At 38.0% G+C, this 16,059-nt stretch overlaps 1 protein-coding gene across 1 annotated transcript in view; it reads right to left on the bottom strand.

The window, feature by feature from the left end:
• The window catches only part of LOC135215681 (probable ATP-dependent RNA helicase DDX10), a 111,983-nt gene that overhangs the window by 73,107 nt on the left and 22,817 nt on the right, over nt 1-16,059 (bottom strand). Inside the window, 1 exon segment of the mRNA XM_064250627.1 lies at nt 1,635-1,756. Within this exon segment, the coding sequence (XP_064106697.1) occupies nt 1,635-1,756 (122 nt within the window).

The raw sequence follows: 16,059 nt of genomic DNA, 5'->3' as shown, positions 1-16,059 counted from the left end.
AGTTTTATTTTCTACTGAAACAGTTATTCCTAGGGTTTTCATACAGAACAACAGCGTATACATCAATGAATGTTTACGGCACTTGTAATAATAATAATAAAACAATAATAAGAGTATAATAATAATAATAATAATAATGAATAATAAAAGAAACAACAGCATCTCGTGGACCAGACCAATACGTATATACATATGGGGGAGTTTATTCACCCCCATTATCATCAGCAAGCTATAAAAAACACATCTCATCACGAGTAACAGGCCTCCATAGAAGTCCTTTCACCTTACGCTTTCCTGTTGAATGAAAGTACTACTCTGCCCGAGCATTCATCCATTCACACAATTTGTCAATTACATCACCACAAAAAAGGAGAAAAAATGCACCACGTAAGCAGGTGAAATCTGGTGTGTAAGCAGGAATCCTATTACCACCCTCCATGAATCAGGGGGGCCTGGGTCTGGGCGCAAGTCACAAGATGGATCAGTTATGAACCGCCAGCCTTCATCGACAAGAGGTTCAATGTCTTCGAAACACTCTTTGTCACTGTCAACCTCTAAGAAATTATTACTATAATCATCATCTGATAGATATGGCAGGTACTCAGACCCTGACTCTGAAACACTATCATCTGACATGATACTGAAAAAAAGAACATAAAATAACTGCAATCAAAAGGGAAAAAGGTTTAGAATTCAAATCTACATGGTTTACGGACAAAATCGTCATCATCCTTCCCAAATAATAGCCTGAGGCGCACTGGCATATGTTGGCCAATACCCCTCCTAATATCCCATATGAAAATTACGTCACGACGTCCATCGGATGCTCATTGGTTAGAATGAATTGTGGGTGGAGCTTCAGCACCTCTCTCGTACACAATACTGTGCCTGGAAACTATCCAAGCTGAAGAAAACGCTTTGCTTTTCGAGGAGGGATGAAAGACGTACACGCATACGTCCCGGTCTTTTATTACTGTACCGTAAAAGACGTACATGTGTACGTCCCAGTGCTGAAGGGGTTAAAGGCAATAAGAAAATGACTGGCATTGTCACGGGTTAAAGAGTATTATGTGGGTGGCTCCACATGACTCGTGACCAAGCACAGATGCTAATACGTAGTCCTTTGCATACACAATTTTTTAACTTTACCAGTTTCTAGCTGGCACTAGATTATTTATCCTAATGTTAAGATTGAGGGTTTGTTTCGTACTTGAACAAGTAACATATTCTTATAAAAATTAAACAAGAGACAAAAAAAGCAAAGTTACATGAGCAAATAATAATTCTAACAATAATTAAACAAGAGACAAAAACACAAAGCTGCTGTAGTGCTTCATCTCTACATTATAGCACTATGTGCTACACCAAGCCTAAATATGGCCGCTTGCAGACTCGAGCTCAGCAGGGAGAATGCCACTCCATGTTACTGACGCCCTATGGTTAGTGTGTATGGTTTTTATCTGGCAATAAAACTTCAAGAATACATACAACTACATACATATCTAGGAACTATTCACTGAATTCCGAACATCAATTTATTACAACAAAGCATAAAAATGTCACCTAAATTTTATATAATAATAGGCAGTGAAAATAACAACAGCATTCCAAATTTACTGTTGTAATTTGTTTACCTGGTTTGAGTAGCTGAGAAAAGTAAGGTTTGTCTCTCTGAAGGCAACTCCTCAAGTATACAATTCACAGAATCTGCAAACCCCATTGACAGGCACATATCTGCTTCATCAAGAACAAGGATCTGCAAAACATAATTTCTATAACTTATTGGGATTGGTAATCAATATGATGCTTTCTTCGATTACAAAGGCATTTATATTAATTCAGTTCTCCTGGAAAATTATCTATGGCAGTACACCTACCTATAGACTTATCAAATATACTATATACAGATTTCCTATATAGATACAAACCCATCTTTTTGTTAGGATATTTATACCTGGTCTAGAAAAATGCACCAAATATCAAATTACAGTTTCTAGTAGTATTTTCCTGAACCGTACTGATACAGGTAAATAGATATCAAGGCCTTCCTTTGCACAGCCAAAGGAGAAATGGAAGAACATATCAGACTATAATTCCATCATAACCAAACAGCACTCTTTCTCTCTGGAATTTCTAACTCCTTTGATGGATGGTGAGGCAGAACAGTTTAGTGAAAGTCCTTACCAAAAGTAACCATTGATCTTCTCTCATTGTAAGCTCCATAAGATTTTACATACAAAGGTGATATGACTGCAGCTTGGTAAAGTTCCTTGAAGCCTCCAGTGTTGTGGGTTCATGGATAAATATGAGAGCCACAGTTGTGGATATCGACAACTGTGGAGGCTTAAAAAGTTGCATATATTTTAAAACTCCAAAGTCAACAACTGAAGATTTGTCTTGGATCACCAACTTTAGAACTGTAACTCCAGTTAAATGTCATCCTCCCTCCTCTTATAATGGTTAGACAACCTGAGGCTTAATATATGGAAGATCAGGCTTTCATCCTGTGGATCCAATGTTTCCCTAAAGCTGTTAAAAGATTCAACTTTTGTTTTCAAAGCAGGAGCTACATCTGGGTGTTTGACTGCCAGAAAGGGAATTATTAAGTGAAGATTCCGGAAGAGAGGTTGAGGGGCAAAAACAACTAGTAATGTACTTTGCATACCAATGGTCGCTTAACTTAACTTATGCCATTATTTAGGGCTTTTTTCAAACTTAGTCATACAAAGTATCCTTGGCAAGTCTTCATACTAAGCCCTAATCCTCAAAGCAATATTGCAGCCAAGTTTGAATGATCTTCCTCAGTACTGACCAGCTCTGCAGAACTGCCTGTCAGAGGCTTTCTCATGTGCCATTCTAGGCCCACTGAGTGAAGTCAACCATAGATTGTAACAAAGGTATCAAGTTTATGCTCCAGGTTAGTATGAGTTCCACTTCTACCTGTTAAAATCTTATAACTACCACATCATCCTTTACAAACTACCAGCCCAGCAATGAAATGTGAATTTTTTTTATCCTACAAGCAATGGGGATTGAGTAACTCCACTGTGGTGGTACTCTGCTAAGATGAAAAGGGGTATATCCCCAGTGGTATACTACCCAACTGAGGAGTTACAGATATGGCTAAAGGATCAAGTTTGGAGGCTAATTCCCATATAGCTCCAAATGAGAAAAAATTTGGAGGCAGTTCTTCTCACCTAACAGCCAGACAATGCCTATCCAATAGCCTTTCCTCCAAAATGTATGTAACACACTATTCTGCTAACTAATATTCAACATCTCTAAGTAGACTTGGGATCCATACTGATTTGCCCCCACTCTATGGAAACCTTTGGATCCCCCCTTGACCATGATGTTGGTTACCAATACTTGACAGTGTGTACACCTACAGTAAGCTCCATGAAGCCTCCTTCAAAGCTTTAAACTTTATCACAAATCCAGAGATATGCTCTACTTCTATTTATGCCAGGTGAAGAAACAAATGCTCTGTTATATAGGATGTGGCACATGGACTGATTTTATCAAAACATGTCATATTTTCTACTACTAATACTACTACTAGTCTTGTTGTCACGCACTGTTGTTTTCCCCACTCTACAAGATCATCATCTATTTATTCAGTGCCAAATAAATACAATATTCTGTCTTTGTTGTCCTTTATGCCAAACAAGATATGGTGTTAGACAAAAACTTGCTGTGACAACTGATGAAGAAATAAATGAGCAACATCGAAGATATAAGGGCAATATAAAGGGATCTGCAGCTAAGGAAGAAAATCATGTGTGATTGTGCAACAGAAGTGAACACTTACCTGCTTTTTACTGTGAGTACTACCACTGTCTTAGGCAGCTCTTATAGCCACCTGTCATTGCTAGGAGTGCCTAGGGACACCCTAATTGCAAAAGCCAGCCAGACTCTTGACCTTTGTCAAATGCAGCTAATTTGACGGTTGCTAAAGAAATTGCATATAGCCTACATGCCTAGTTCGATTGTTTGTTACACTTCTTAATCAGTTCGACGTACCCTCATTATGGCACAGCAACTGTTCCAACCCCCGGGACAGTTCTCCTTCAATGTAGCAGACTGGCCAGATTGAATTGCTGCTTGGAAAAGGTACAGTCAGCTGACAGAGATTGGTTCAAAATCAGATGTGATCAGAATAAGTGACTTGCTGTGTAACATGGGGACTAGGAAGGCAGAGAAGGTGATGCAGACCTTCAAGTTTGGGAGGAAGAGGATTCCCAACCCTAATGAAGAAGCCGGACAGTCCCCCACCATTGAAGTCGATGAGAAAAACACCTGCTATGATGACGTGCTCAATAAATTTGAAAACCACTATGTGCTGAAGGTAAATATTGTCTGTGAGAGTACCATCTTCTAGTGTAAACAAGGGGAGGAATCGATCGACAGTTTCCTCATTGATCTTCAGCAACTGGTTATTAAGTGCAACTATCAGGACCAGGACCGCCAGGTCCGTGATCGTTTCATAGCCAGCCTAAAGGATGAAAAGCTACAAGAAAAGCTCCGTGTATGCCCAAAGTTACTCTGGAGGAAGCTGTGGATTACACAAAGAGGTGAGAGAGCCTCTGAGACCAGCTACAACAACAACATGGCGCCAGCATCAGTGAAGTGGAAGGTTCTGGAACGGATTATGTATGAAAACCGAGATTGCACTGTATGTATATGTTTTAGAACAGCGCATTTACAGTTCTAGACAGTAAAGTTAAAAACAGATCAATTAAAAATTATCTACCACTAACTATGAATGAGAGAGAGAAGAGGGTTGTCTTTATATAAGTATTAAGCTACCTTTTAAATGAAATTAAAGTTACTGTAATTCCATTTAAAAGTTAGCTTAATACATTACCCTTAAAAAAATAAATAAATGATTGGCACTTACATAAAGCGAGAGAGAGAGAGAGAGAGAGAGAGAGAGAGAGAGAGAGAGAGAGAGAGAGAGAGAGAGAGAGAGAGAGAGAGAGAGAGAGAGAGAGAGAGAGAGAGAGAATCATGGAAACTTCATGACAGGGTAGTTAACTATAGTTTTAAGTAAGTAAGGGGTATGAGCATCCACACACTCAACTATATATAAGCCTCACTTTTTACTTTTGCAATAAGGACAAATGCAGGGTTGTTTAGATGTGAGATTGTGAAGAAACCATTCAGATTTGTAAACCTGGAAAAATTAAGAGAATCTTGAATTCTGTCTATAAAACAACCTTTAGATGTAACAAGGTAAAAAATTATGACAAATTTTCATGAATTTATTTCATATCTGTAGTATAAGACAGCATATAGGGTAGCTTTTGGTTACCGTATATACTCACGTATCATGTGACTTTTGAAGACTTACTTTTGAAGTTAATTCTAGGGGGGTTGCATTATACACAAAATATAAAATTGGTGTATATAATATTCATTCATTAGTATCGTAATACGTATAAAATAAACATAACGAATATGCATCTTTTCCATGGATCATTTATAAAGTTAAGTGTTGTGCCTTACTTCACTGTATCCAATAATACAGTACGTACGTACAGTATTCTTATATTGCTATTGTATTTCAAAATACAAATACGTATAGCAAGCATGCGCCGTTTGCACTATTTAGGTTTTGCGAACGTGGACAATGAAACCATTCAGGAATTTGTGTTTAGGCATCAATTTCCATTTCAAGACAACCATGGGGGGCCGTTTCGTCCCATCTTCCAAACACATTAAAACGAGTAAAATGTGTTCTTTCATGCCCCGGTTTCATTAAAATACTTTTCTCTCCAATGTTATTTAAGATTTAGTTTGATGGCATATCAAAGTTTTGAAAGAGTTTCATCAATGTTGCCGATACACAATAATTTATAGTCATTAGTAGCTTGAACATTGTTTTCTCAGTTTCTGCTACAACTTGCAGCTTTATTTAGCAATGCGTCTTCTTGCTAATCTTTTCTTCATAGCAAATAGTAATGGTATACAATACGTACTAACTGTAATGTAAAAACATATCAGTCCTACTCTACTTAATGTTATTTGTAACATAAATACTTAATTATTTACTAACGTACAATGGTTGAAATGCAAGCATAACAGCTGTTGTTATTCAATTTGGTTGTTCATACCACAACTACTGTTTCTCATTCGGTTGTTCATGGCTGTAGTTGTGCGTCGTTACACAACAAGTATATTGTTAATAAGGATAATTCTATAATTCTCTTTTACCTTTTTTAAACCTATTTAACTAGAATATGGGATACAGGGTATGGAGGAAAAGAAGTTAGTCTAATGATCGTACATAATTACTGTTTGTATGACTGAACCATTCTAAACAGTTATAAGTACAGAGTTCCCCCCTTATTTGCGGGGAATGCGTACCAGACCCCAGGTGAATAGCCAGAAACCACTAATAGTTGAAATGCTTAAAAATGTCTATTTTGTTCTTAAAAATCATGAAAAACTCACTAAAAATGTTTATACCTGGTTTTTTAAATAGTTTTATCACAAAAAGTGCTTTATGATAAGCAAAAAAAAAAAAAAAAATTTGAGAACATTTCTCACAGAAAAATATCGCAAATAGGCGAATTTTCCACGAATAAAGGGGATATGTGTTCGAGAGAGAAATCTGCGAATCCGGAGTACGCGAACATAGGGGGTTCACTGTAAACCAAAACTGTTATTTACCACCAAACTGAGAATGATTTTTAAATGAAAAATTAATATTATGTTATCCTAAATGTTATTACTACCATAATTACACTACCATTAAAACTTCTGAAAGGGGACTGAAAGATAAAATTGCCTGAGCACAACGATAACTTGAAGTTTACATTTTCTCAGCTGGGCTTGCATAGATAAAAGTTAATTTCATTGATATGAATCTTATCATGTATGTTAGTGGATATCGCACCGAGGCCACTGCTAGCCTACCGATAAACATCACTTAGAATTCAAGGTTTGATTTTTAGACTGGTAGTATAAGACAACCCTCAATTTTTAGGAGTGAATTTTAAGATTTAAAGGTTGTCTTATACCGAAATATACAGTATGACAGCTTCTTTGTCACATTCGTAAGCAGGGGAATAGATGGTTCCCCTAACCACTTGTCTAGCATGGCATATGCTGACACTAACAAGACCAAATATGAGTTTATAAAAACCCATATTTCTTGTATCTAAAGAAGACCTGTCTGTAAAGATGCAATATTTACATACAGACCCTGTAATAACATTGCTCTACCACATCATGGACCCCAATCTTGTTTAAAGGGAGCAGATGGAGCCACATCTACTGTTCACAAAAAAATAAACTGTACTTTATTGGATGTACTGCTCTGTACCTCACCTACATCTTGCCAGACTGGCATGTACATAGACACAGGACACTAAACCGAGGAAAATACAGAAAGGGAAAGGTGGTATCAGTCACCTTTTAATCAAGTGACATTTCATCATAAACCTTTATGTGAGATGCTAGTCTGTCCTATCAAAAGTTGGGTGGCTACAAGACACAGTGAACATCCACCATAGGCCTATGCCGAGCACCTGATCAGATTTTTGGGGAGGTCTGACCTCTATTCAAGTCTGATGTCAATAACACTGCTATAGTGTAAAACTTGACAAATTACTCAGAAGTCTTTGGGGTTGATGACCACATCTAATGTTACAAGAGGCTGCAAATCTCAAACTATTGATCACATAAAGCAAAACTGACTGGAGCACACTGCCAGAAGAGGCAAAGAATTAAATAATTCAGTGCTTCGAGACATCCTGTGTGAGGGACTTTGCAATCACTAAAGCATTTCACTACTGAAGGATTCTTAAGGAACTGATCCAAAAATTTACATATACTGAAAGCCAGTTCTTGCATACAAACCTGTCACATATATTTCAAATGTAGATCTCACTTAATACCAGACATTACATTACTACACTATTTACCAGAAGTTCTAATAAATCCCTGAATTACTAGGTATAAGTGTGTCAATTACTAGGCCAACAATAATTATTGTAACCATAAATCACAATACAGGAAAACTACCCAGTAAGCATTAATGAAATGCTTTTGAAAAAATATTCTGAAGTGTCTTGAAACTTATAATCAGAAAGAAAACTTATTATGAAGAGTCTTGAAACTTATAATCAGAAAGAAAACTGTGTTATGAAATATGCAAAGCCAAGAAAATAACAATGGACTAACTGCCCTAGTCATTAGTGGCTAAAAATAAACAGCTGAACTAAGCAATGGTCAACAGGAAGACACACATTCCTTTGGAAGGTGCTTCCTGGAAAGTAACTGTTGTTATAAAGTCCTTTCCAATATTATTTTAATAGTTTTGATGGAAAAACACTAAAAATTCATCTCCAGAGTGAAAAAAAAGGTAGCAAGAGGTGAAATGATAATTAAAAAGGGAATTAAAAGGAGAAATGAGAATACAAATTTGAAAATTCTTGGAGCAAACAAAACAGGTAGACTTGAGCTGACAGAGAATGACTTTACTACTATTTAAAGCCACCTTGGAAACTGGATTTGTAAACAACAAGGTGTATGCCATTCATTTTCCCTTTTTGAAGTGCCTGGAAAATGAGGTGGCACAAATATTTAAACCCTTAGAAGGCAGGGTAATAAATTGATCTGCAGCACCCCATGCCCACAAAACTTTGAGGTTGGCAAATTACAAAAAAATAAATACATCAATGGAAAGAGGAAAATAAGCAAATGCACATGGTGAAAGAAAAAAATTCTAAAAAAATTTTCCTTACTTTCTATGAGAATTGAAAATGACTAGTGGTACCTTGACATACGAAAGGTTCAACTTACGAAAAACTCGAGATACGAAAGCAAATACGAAGATTTTTTTTGCTCTACATACGAAAATTGTTCAAGATACGAAAGGTTGTTGCTATAAAGTCCCGAAATTCGCCCGGACCACCGATAACAATTTTAAAACTCACGCGCCGCCAACTTAGTAGACTCGCCATCATCCTCCCACTCTCCCACTGGTTCCTGATGCTACTCACTGCCATAAGATCCTGCTCACCTATTGGTCAGCATCTCTCCCATGATCCCATCATGCATCTACGAAGCGGCATGCTTTTTCGGCCACTAGGCGGCATCATTGGTATCGTTCGTTCTATACGATTTCGTTTATTAACGTAAATTTGTTAGTGATTTCGTTCGTTGTAGTACTACTTTATCGTGTTGTGTGAGAACTTTACACCACACGTGTACGTACCACAAAACTTAAACCTCAAACGCCTATTGGACGTATTAAACGTCAAAGAAAATTGTCTGTTGAGTGCCGAATTGTCGTATGAAATGTTGACGCAAAAAAGTTTTTTTTTAAATTCATGGAAAAATAGTTATAGGCCTACTTGGCAAAAACTTTTGAATCACGCACCTTGAGGGATGCTTGGAGTTCACGGATCAAGTGTTGTTTTGTTTACAATCGTTACCTAGGCACACAAGCACGAATTTCTTTCTTCTCACACTAAAAAGCATCAGCGACACATCTCAGAAATTATTTTGCCACTTTGACATAATTTTTCCACCATTTTATATTAGCCGTTACACGGAGTTTTATATATGAAAATGTGCACAATTTTATGTAGAATACAACAAGAAAGAACCCATATTTGTAGCTTTCATCAGTTTTGAAATATTTTTATATAAATAACGATGTGCCAAAATTTCAACCTTCGGTCAAATTTGACTTTACCGAAATGGTCGAAAAATGCAATTGTAAGCTAAAACTCTTATATTCTAGTATTATTCAATCATTTACCTTAATTTTGAACAAATTGGAAGTCTCTAGTACAATATTTCGATTTATGGTGAATTTATGATAAAAACTTTTTCCTTACATCCGTGCGGTAACTTCCGAAAAAATCAGATTTTTTTCATCCGATTGTCGTAATGTTTGCATGGTTTTATATTAGCCGTTACATAAAGTTTTATATATGGAAACGATAAGTGCCAAAATTTCAACCTTCGGTCAAATTTGACTTTACCGAAATGGTAAAAAAACGCAATTGTAAGCTAAAACTCTTATATTCTAATAATATTCAATCATTTACCTTTATTTTGCAACAAATTGGAAGTCTCTAGCACAATAATTCGATTTATGGTGAATTTATGAAAAAAAAACATTTTCCTTACGTCAGCGCAGTAACTCTTCCGAAAAAATCAAAAAAATTTTTGTCCGATTGTCGTAATGTTTGTACCGTTTTATATTAGCCATTCCATAAAGTTTTATATATGAAAATGTGCGCAATTTCATGTAGAATACAACTAAAAACAACCCAAGGTTCTAGCTTTTATCAGTTTTGAAATATTTTCATATGAATAACGATAAGTGCCAAAATTTCAACCTTCGGTCAACTTTGACTCGACCGAAATGGTAAAAAAACACAATTGTAAGCTAAAACTATTACATTCTAGTAACATTCAATTATTTACCTTTATTTTGCAATAAGTTGGAAGTCTCTAGCACAATATTTCGATTTATGGTGAATTTATGAAAAAAACTTTTTCCTTACGTCCACGTGGTAAGTTCCGAAAAAATCATACATTTTTTCGTCCGATTGTCGTAATGTTTGCACCGTTTTATATTAGCCTTTCCATAAAGTTTTATATATGAAAATGTGTGTAATTTCATGTAGAACACAACAATAAACAACCCATGGTTGTAGCTTTTATCAGTTTTTAAATATTATAATATAAATAAGGATAAATAGAAAAAATTTGACCTTCAGTCAATTTTAACTCAACCGAAATGGTCGAAAACTTCAATTGTTAGCTACAACACTTACAGTCTAGTAATATTCAATCAATTACCTTCATTTTTCAACAAACGGGAAGTCTCTAGCACAATATTTCGATTTATGGTGAATTTTTTAAAACAACTTTTTTTTACGTCCGCATGCTACGAATTCATGCATCATATTGTGATATTTCCTCTGTGTTGCTTTGATCGTTTTACAATTTGTTATATACCAAAATCATCGCAATATAGTTTACAATACGACAAAAAAATAATTAACTCATTAGCTTTAACCGTTTTGCTCACAGCGTGATTTGTATACAATTATATAAGACATTTTTTTTTCGCGCTGTCATATATTCCAATACAGGCGGGCCTCAGTTAACGGCAGGGATCCCGTTCCTGACCGCGGACGCTAAGTGATTTTCGACGCTAAGCAATTTTATAGCCTACGGCAGCTGCAAACCTTCTTTCGAAACTCTAGACCAGTCAAAGGCGCCATAATCCCACAATGGCACAATAAGTAAAATTATAATTATGCAGTTTAGATCTATAGAATTTACTGTACAGTACATTATAGCATTATAAATACTGTAAAGTGAAAAAGGCCTAGCTTTAATCCTTTGGGTGCCTAGAGTATGTAAAGATATAATAAGGTTTATACAGTGTACAGGTAGCTGTAGTGTTCAAGTTATGATAATTCATCTTACGATAGTCCGATTTTATGAGACCAAATTACAGGAGCCTAACTTTATCAATCTTCTAGTTACATAAGTTCAATAACGGCAAAAGAGAATGATGAAAGTATGGTTTTAACGTTATACTCATTGCGTTAATGTGTACAGCCATGACTGACCGAACGAGAAACAACTTTTTTTTTTTCTAAGTACAACCAAAATGGATAACATCCGTTTGGCTTGTATTTCAATCATTGTACTACAGCACACTATTACCGTAGTTGTTATAAATGGCGTTATGTATAGAATAGAACTGAGATATCTTAAGTGTAATAACTTTATTCGCTATAGATCAAAGATCAATTGGGAAATATACTGTTAAATATAAAACTAGTTATAACTGAAGCTGAAAAAACTGTTAAAGCTGCTAATGACTATTATCGTACATCAGCAACAAGGATAAAACTCCAGTAAAAGTATGCCATCAAACACAACTGTAGATAAAATTGGGATAAAACATTTTAATCAAAACTACTGTGCTTGAAAGAACACATTTTACTGTTGGTTTCACGCTGATGTAAGATAAATAACGTAAAGTTTGTATTACGATGATATAAAGGAAAATTGCGAACGGAATCACGTAATTTTTTTACGCAATAAACATGCCGCCAACGTAATCTGTTAACGAAAAAAAAGTGGTTCACATTCAAAACGAGACACATTCAATTCATATTTCCACCTAAAAACACGTTTTACAAGGAAAAATAACCTTGTCTCATATAAGTCAAGTATCTAGATATTAGTTTATGCTAACTAGAAGCAAGAGAATTCGCTCGGAATTACGTTATGGCGAAACAAAGTCGTATTTGCCTTCAGCTGATTTCAAACCACAACATTGGCCGCTCCGCCGAATACTGGCTTAGATTTGCCGTAGTATTTTATAATACAATAATATGAGAATATATACAATATTATTGGATACAGTGAAGTAATGTGTAACTTTCTAAAGGATTTATGGAAAAGATGCATAATTAATAAAATAACACCATGCACTTTTTGGAACAGTGGCAGACAAGAACGAACATGAAAAAAATCCACTGACAACGTAGAGCGTAGTTACAAAGGCTGCCTTAACTTGTATCATATTTATGTACGAAAATAAAAATACCCTATACGTAATATATTTTCATACACATTTTAAACATAAAAGCATAAACGTTTAAAAAATCGACACATTGATCGCTAAATTTGCACTCTTTTCAACTCGATATTTTCGGAAGAGCAGCAGACGGCGGCTTACAAGAAAGAACATGAAAAAACATCGTATTTGATAACGTGAAGGGCAGTTTCAAAAGCTGCCTTTTTATCATATTTCTGCACCGAAATAAAAATACCCTATACGTAATACATTTTCATACACATTTTAAACATAAAACCACGAACATCTATAAAATAGACACATCGATCGCTAATTTGCACTTTTTTTAACTCAATATTTTCGGAAGAGTGGCAGGCGGTGGCTCATAAGAAAGAACATGAAAAACATCACATTTGATAACGTGAAGGGCAGTTTCAAAGCTGCCTTCGTATCATATTTCTGTGCAGAAATAAAAATACCCTATACGTAATACATTTTCATACACATTCTAAACATAAAAACACGAACATTTATAAATCGACACATCCATAGCTAAATTTGCACTTATGTAACTTGATATTTTCGGCACATAACAGCTTCAGAGGCATATATTTTACCCTAATACCTGTGTAATAATCTCCATTAAATTTGTTAATATAATTTGTATAACTTTTATGGTCTGAACGGCATTTCTACAAATGTATAAACTCGTTAGACAACCGCGCTGGTGGCGCTGTTAACTGAAAATTGTGCCGTAAAAATACCTTAAAATGCCTTATTTTTTTAATTAATATTTTTGACGACAGCCATAAAACCGATTCGCCACGGAGCGATTGCGCCGTATTTATTTATGATGATATTTTTTTCATTTCTGATGGTTGCATACTAAACTTCAGGCAATGAAAAAAAAAGGAGCCAAAGATGAACTCTTAATCTTAAAAATTAAGCATGCTGTGATTTAAAAAAAAAAAAAATTCCGCTTCGGCGCTCACTCGCAAACGCTGCTGGCATACGGGAGACAATTTCGGAAATACCGGCTCGGCGTTTACGGGTTAATTACGTACAGTATATACGAAGTCATGGGTCCCAAGAAACTTGAAATAGGAAAGAAGAGGATGCTTTCTTTAGAGACAAAAAATGGAGATAATAAAAAAGTATGAAGCTGGCATGTGATTGAGTGTGATCACCAAGGAATACGGCCGAAATCCGTCAACAATAGGCACCATCCTTAAGCAGAAGGATGCCATCAAAGCAGCTACACCTTCCAAGGGCGTCACTATTTTGTCCAACAAGAAAAGCCACATGCACAATGAGATGGAGAGGCTGCTTCTTGTCTGGATAAAAGACAAAGAAATCGCTGGTGATACAATAACCGAGACGGAAACCTCCCACAAGGCCAGCGCTATTTTCGGCAATTTGATTGCTCAGGCCGAAGAGGACGGAGGAGAAGGGACATCAACGCCAACCCCAGACTTCAAGGCTTCTCATGGGTGGTTCGAAAAATTCTGTGAACGGACTGGCCTCCATTCGGTGGTGCGGCATGGGGAGGCGGCCAGCTCGGACACGAAAGCAGCCAAAGCCTTTATTAAGACGTTCGACGAGATGACGATCAAGGAAGGCTACAGTTCTCAGCAAGTCTTCAACTGTAATGAGACTGGCCTTTTTTGGAAAAAAATGCCTCGTCGGATATACATCACGCAGGAAGAGAAGAAGCTACCCAGGCAAAAGCCTATGAAAGACAGGCTTACATTCGCACTTGTTCGAACGCCAGTGGGGATTGCAAGGTGAAGCCCCTACTGGTCTATCATTCCAAGAATCCTCGAGCCTTCAAGGCCCACAAAGTGCTTAAGGAGAAGCTTCTAGTGACGTGGAGGGCTAATGCAAAAGCCTGGGTAACTAGACTTTTGTTCACGGAGTGGGTAAATCTGTGTTTCGGCCCGACAGTGAAGAAATTCTTGGAAGAGAAGTGCCTCCCTCTGAAATGCCTGCTGGTGTTGGACAATGCCCCTACTCACCCTCCTGGCCGCGAGGAAGATATCCTAGCGGAGTATTCCTTCATCAAGGTTCTTTATCTTCTGCCTAACACCACCCCTCTCCTCCAGCCCATGGACCAGCAAGTGATATCGAACTTCAAGAAGCTGTATACGAAACATCTTTTCAAGAGATGTCTCAACATCACCGATACCACAAACCTCACCTTGCATGAATTTTGGAAGGAGCATTTCGATGTTGTGATATGCATCCGACTCATTGATCAAGCTTGGCAGGAGGTTTCGAGGCGAACCTTGAATTCTTCGTGCAGGTGATCGCCAACCCGTGGTGCCCATCGAGCTGCAGGCCTGGTCGTGCAGCTCTCCAGGGGAGCTCTTGGGACACCGAAAATCGGGGGCTGGAGCAAGAGCGACAAAACCAGGCAGCGGGGTAACCTCCCTCCTCTCCGGAACCACGAGCGGAGCCTGCACCGCAGTTGTCGGGGTCACCATGGCCATGTGCTGCGTGTACTACACAAGATGAGGAGGCACAGCATACCCTGGCGTCAACATGGTGGTAATCGTCGACATCTCGGGACTATAAGTTACTGGCCTGGAACTCTGCCCAAGGTGGTAGAGCAGCCCCCGAAAGCTTGGTGTCCCCTGGAGCCCCAGCGAGTACCAGACCTGGCTGAGGTCGTCCCCCGCGGCAGGAGCACCTAAGGAGAGAATGGTCGGGTTAGTAGGGGGGTTCCCCTCGCCCGGGGGCAACTGAATGTTGGGGTATCGCGCTCCCTCCTCCACGCTCAACTGATCGAGGGAGGAGAAGGAACGCGACGCCCCCTGAAGGGGAAGGAGCCACATGTGGGAGCTGAGACGGAGGGAGGAAAGAGGAAGACGTGTCCGTAAGCAAGGGAGTCGCTGGAGATTTTACAACGACTCCTTGGCCGGCTTACGCACCTTCTTCCTTCACTCATATCGCCCCCACTGCTCCTCCGACCACAACACACATAAATCACATGGGTCGGTGCGAGAGCATTCTCGCCCTCGACACCGGGTACATAAATTATGAGGGTCTACTTCCACAAGAGATCGAAAAGCACCACATTTGTGGCCCTCCACACCAGGGCACAATCTGCGGCTGATGGGGGGGCGGGGTGGTCTCTCAGGCTCACGGGAATCAATTGCACAATGAAACACGAGCAATCACACGAATAAAAAAAAATACAAAGTACTTACAGTCCCCCAACACAAGCACTCAGAAAGAAAAAGCAGAGAAAAGTCCTACTTAATGAAGTAGCTAAGCATACGAACAGCTGGCAGAGCGGTGAACAACATGTCTGTCTCTGTCGGCAGCCGAAAGCAAAGTGAATCTTCACCTCTCTGTCGGGCGGGACTCCCGACTACCGGACAAGCAGTTAACTATCGAACCCCTTGTTCTAAGCTTACGACCGGTCCAGCTTGGTGCTGATTACCTTCCTATTGTTAAAGGACCGAAGGTTTGTATTACGTATCGGAACA

The sequence above is a fragment of the Macrobrachium nipponense genome, chromosome 5, assembly GCF_015104395.2.
Source record: "Macrobrachium nipponense isolate FS-2020 chromosome 5, ASM1510439v2, whole genome shotgun sequence".
NCBI classification, from domain to species: Eukaryota; Metazoa; Arthropoda; class Malacostraca; order Decapoda; family Palaemonidae; genus Macrobrachium; species Macrobrachium nipponense.
Note: the sequence above shows the minus strand (reverse complement) of the source record. Positions and strands in the feature narration are given on the sequence as shown.